We start from the raw sequence: 5,189 nt of genomic DNA, 5'->3' as shown, positions 1-5,189 counted from the left end.
ATTTTGAAAAATTGGAATATTTTTTGAATTTTTTAAATTTTTTCAACTTAGTTTTTCAAAATTTTCAGATTTTCTAGAATCGATTTTTGGCTGAAAATTTCAGTAGGAGGCAGTAAAAACGGCAACATTTTGCCGCTTTTTCTGCAAAAATGGACAAAAAATTGGGAGGGAATATCATAAATTCAGCTCTTTTTATTACCAAAAAAAGGAAAAAATCGAGAATTGCGGAAGGGGAAAAAAGTGAGATCAAAATAGAAAAGAGCCAAAAAAAAAGACTGAAAAACGCTGAAAATCGGAGAATAATGAGTTTTTATAGAGAAAATGTGGCACCTGTACTAGAAAATTTAAATTTTTCGGGATTTTTTGGGACCAACTGGGATGCAAGAAAAAATTGATTGGGGTGAGCAATTAGAGAGAAAAAGAAACAAACTAAAGAGACTAGAGAGAGAGAGAGAGATGGAAATCGGGTGAAAAAAGATACCGTAAAACCCGTAATATAAGAGCCCCCTTACTGTAAAGTTTGAGCTCAATTATCTCGGTTCCTATGAAAGATATCAAAAATCTGTCAACCGATAAAATTTAGCTCATATTATGATAAACATTTTATCAGTTTGCAGAGTTTTGATATCTTTGTCACGAACCGAGATAAATTGGCTCAAAGTTGAAAGTCAGGGGGCCATTCTATTACAGGTTTTAGGGAAAAATAAGAAGAAAAAAGAGGAAAATAAAGGGGGCGGAGCCTATTTTTCGGTTTCCAGATTTTTTTAATTAAAAAAAAACATTTTTCGTTCAATTCTTAAGGATTTTAAGACTTTAAAATGTCAAATTTTAGTTCAAAAATCAAAATTTTAAGCTAAACTCCGCCCCCAAATTTCCCCAAGGGGCGGAGCCAAGAGATTCAATTTGAAATCCGAATTTTTTCAGATTTTTTTGAATATCAAAAATTTCCAAAAACTCAAAAGTTAGAAATCCATTTCAGCCGAAAAAAACTGAAATTTTCTAAGCTCCGCCCCCAAATTTCCGCAAGGAGAAAAAAGGGGTGGAGCCATGAATATCAAAAAATCCAGATTTTTTAGTCCAAAAAATGGGGTTTTCAGGTTTTTTAGGTTTTCAAAATTTTCGCTTTTTTTTGAAAATCAGATTTTTAGAGCTAAAAATTCTAATTTCCCAAGCTCCGCCCCCCGAAATTTTCCATATTTTTCTCTATTTTTCAATTTAATAAAGGACCAGCCGGGGAGAGTGAAAATGGGATGACAATAAAGCACACAAAAAAACACACAAACACCAGAAAAAAATCTATGTGAAAATTAACATAAAAATCTCTAAAAATGGCCTAAAAATGACAGAAAGGGGGCAAAAAAGCTCTGAAAATGATGGAAAAAACGTTATTTTGCAGTCACAATAGGTGTATTATGCTCCAATAAGCTCTCATATTGATCGTTCGGAAGACTGGAACTGGAAATTGTCAATTTCTGTTGCTCGGTGAGTTTCGAGGCATCGATCAGCTCGACAGCTTGCTTTTCGATCGACTCCGAATCGCAACGAGACTGAAAATGACGGAAAAATCAGTTAATTTTGGATCCTCGCTTTGAAAAATCGCTTAAAATCAGCTCAAGTCCCCGAAAAACGCCCAAAAAGACGATTTTCGAAAATTGTTTAGATGGCTCAGTGGGATTTTCGAGGAAAAATTTGGATCTAGAGGTCCCGGGTTCGAATCCCACCGGTGGCAACTTACCGTAAAACCTCTAATAGAACGACACCCGGATCGTCCACTTTGAGCCTATATATCTCACTTCTTTTGAAAGATATCAAAAAGTAGTTAACTAGTAAAATGTTTATCAGGATATCAGCAACATTTTACTAGTTAACCACTTTTTGATATCTTTCACAGAAAATGAGATATATAGGCTCAAAGTGGACGATCCGGGTGTCGTTCTATTAGAGGTTTTACGGTAAATTGTTTTCTGGGGTTTTCAGTGGCGGAAAGTTTGAAAATCGAGGTTTTATTGTTCAGAATATGCTGAGCAATCCTGATTTGACTTCAGTAAAAATCCTAAGACTCGGTAAAAAATCCTAAGCCTCAGTAAAAAATCCTAAGCCTCAGTAAAAATCCTAAGCCTCAGTAAAAATTCCTAAGCCTCAGTAAAAATCCTAAGCCTCAGTAAAAATTCCTAAGCCTCAGTAAAAATTCCTAAGCCTCAGTAAAACTACAATTCGCTGTAACTTTGCTCAAAATCGCGCTAGAAATGTGATTTTTCCACCAATACGACTGGAATTGCTATTTATCCAGATTTTGCTATTTTTTTGGAATTTTTTCATAAAGAATTCGGTGGAAAACGACTGAAAATGACGGGTTTTGGGTGAAATTCAGAATGCAGGATTACTGTAGGAATTGCACTCTAAAAAATTGGCCCTAAAATGACAAGTTTGGCTGATTATTTGAGCGGAAAATCGATTTTTCAAAGGTTTTAGACCACAGAATGGCTCAAAATCGCCCGACCAACCTTCTGTCTCCGATTCCTCAACGCTTTGAATGTCAAATGAACAGCAGCACCCAACAACAGTGGTCCCGGTGTGAACGCCGCCACAATCACCGGAATCAACGACCCAATATCGGCATCCGGCTGTCCGAACGACGCTTTCAGAAGCAGAATCGCGATCCCCGTATTCTGAATTCCAGTCTCCACGGCGATGGCAGTGACGTCTTCTGGCTTCCGTTTGGTTAGAAGAGCCGTGAAGCACCCGAACATGAATCCACACCATGGAAGGGCGAGACCTCCGATCAACGCGGGTCCAGTGAGCATTCGGAACATGTAGAGGTTGGTTAGAGATCCAAAGATCACAACAAAGATCATAACAAAGATCACAAACGGTCTCATCACTTTCCGAGCCTTCGCCGCCCACTCTGGCTTGAATTTCTTGATTGCGATTCCAATGAGCAACGGGAGAATCAGCGTGACCAGCTGACTAGCAATCTTTCCATAAGGGACTTTGATAACGGCTTCTGAATTGAATCCCTGCAGGAATGGATGTCCAAGGAAGTACAACCAGGCAGGCATCATCACCAATGAGCATATCGTTGAAATAAAAGTCATTGTTACTGATAAATTCAGATTTCCATCTAGGAGAAGTGTCCAGAAGTTGGAAGCTCCGCCTCCTGGCGAGCATCCAGTGACGAAAAGTCCCAGGGCCATTGAATACAATCCACGTGGCATGAAGATGGCATAGGCGATGAGATACGAGAGCAGAGGCATGATTATGAATTGAGCGAAGAGGCCGATCGCTGGGGCGACTGGTTTTTTGAGCGTTGCGATTACAGATTCGATGTCGAGCTGGAAAAGAAGACGTTGCTGTTCTGGGACTTCAGAATTCATAGAATTTTTCGGCTTTTTAGACAATTTTAGGTCCATTTCTCTCATTTTTCAGTCCTTTTAAGAGTGTTTTCAGTCATTCTCACCTCACACCCCATCATAACATTGGCCATCGAAATCAACACCACTACAGAAATGACGAAATAGACAGTCAATCTTCTGGACTCCGCCGACCGTACCACCCATACATCCAACCACGAATCTCGATTACTACTTCTCTGCGTCTCTTCCTTCGCCATAGTCTCTTCAGCAGCGAAATCAGTCTCGTTCCACGTGGCAGCCGGCACCAGTCGAACTTTCATCGCCGTCTTGCCCAAAAGATTCCCGTTAATTGTGATAATCGTCTCCGTTTCATAGAATTGACCGTTCAGTCGAAATTGCTCAGTTTTCAGCTTTTCTCCATACTCCGCCGTCGCCGTTTCCGGATGAAATGAGCTGGAAAATGAGGAAATTCATAGTAAAAATCCTAAACCTCAGTAAAAATTTCTAAACCTCAGTAAAAACGTTCTTAAGCCTCAGTAAAAATTCCTAAGCCTCAGTAAAAAATTCCTAAGCCTCAGTAAAAATTCCTAAGCCTCAGGAAAAATTTCTAAGCCTCAGTAAGAGTTCCTAAGCCTCAGTAAAAATTCTAAGCCTCAGTGAAAATCCTAAGCCTCAGTAAAAAATTCTAAGCCTCAGTAATAAATCCTAAGCCTCAGCGAAAAATAAAAATCGCTCATAACTGTCTTCAAAACCGACCTAGAATACTGATTTCTGGACGAAAATGTCTGGAATTTTCTGTATTTTTCAGACTCACTTGACATTGAGAAGATACTTCTCAATATTGTCCGCTTCGAATTCCTCCTTCGGAAATTGTACGGTAGCAGTGACGTTCGTCGATGCGTACTCCTCCAAATCGTGAATCGATTGTGGTGTGTAACTGACAGACATCGAACGTGTCAATTCTGCAGAAACCGTCGAGGAGAGCTGTAAAAGAAGGGGAAAATTAGTTTATTCTGACTGAAAATCTGAAAAAATTTTTTTTCTGATTCTAAAAAGCCCAGAATCGGTCGAAATGGACCAAATTTGAAATTTCAAAAAAAATTAAATGCTGAGCAATCGAAATTTAGGCGCATTCTAGACAATTTTCCTTGATTTTCAGCTCATTTTCAGTCAAATTTCAGTTTTTTAGCTCAAATTTTCAGCTCAATTTTGATTTTTGAAAATTTTTTAAGTTTTCAAATTTCGATAATTCGTATTTAATTTTAAGCTCAAAAAAATTATTTTCCAGAATTTTAAAGGCTCTTTTTCGAGATTTTTCTGGAATTTACAGCCATCAATTCGAGATTTTTTCAGTGGAAAAAAGGCTTGAAAATCATAGATTCTGGTTGAAAATAGTCATTTTCAGCGCTTTTTTCAATTTTAAAAGTCTCAAGTTTTCAAAATTTGCAATTTTAAGCTCTGAAACCCCTAGAATGAATTTTAGCAGAATTCTAAAGGCGTTTTTTCGATTTTTCTGGAATTTTGAGTCAATTTCAGCCAATTTCAACCAATTTAATAATAACATTCAAAATTACCTGTAACAAGAGCCGGATAATCAGCACCATGGGGCATTGTTTTCCGGAAATGTGACCCATTTTGCGTTAACCACAAGAAGTCCCCAAAAAGGACTCTGAAATTGAGAGAATTAGGTTAAAATTCGGGAAAAATGGAGGAAAAGGCGGAGATATATGAAATCAGTGATAAAAAACTGATAAAAATTGGGAAAATGGTGGAAAAGGGGGGTGGGAATTAGCATTTTCATTGGTTTTGGGTGGTTTTTCACACACAATTTTTAGA

General features: G+C 38.0%; 1 protein-coding gene across 1 annotated transcript; it reads right to left on the bottom strand.

The window, feature by feature from the left end:
- Positions 1-1,385: 1,385 nt before the first annotated feature.
- Positions 1,386-4,987, bottom strand: CBG13872 (the record flags this gene model as incomplete). Its single annotated transcript, XM_002634727.1, has 5 exons — positions 1,386-1,547; positions 2,505-3,332; positions 3,458-3,806; positions 4,168-4,337; positions 4,928-4,987. The coding sequence occupies 5 exons, from the start codon at positions 4,985-4,987 to the stop codon at positions 1,386-1,388; spliced, it is 1,569 nt and encodes a 522-aa protein (XP_002634773.1).
- Positions 4,988-5,189: the final 202 nt, after the last annotated feature.

Source organism: Caenorhabditis briggsae (assembly GCF_000004555.2).
Source record: "Caenorhabditis briggsae complete genome, chrIV, whole genome shotgun sequence".
Lineage (NCBI taxonomy): Eukaryota > Metazoa > Nematoda > Chromadorea > Rhabditida > Rhabditidae > Caenorhabditis > Caenorhabditis briggsae.
Note: the sequence above shows the minus strand (reverse complement) of the source record. Positions and strands in the feature narration are given on the sequence as shown.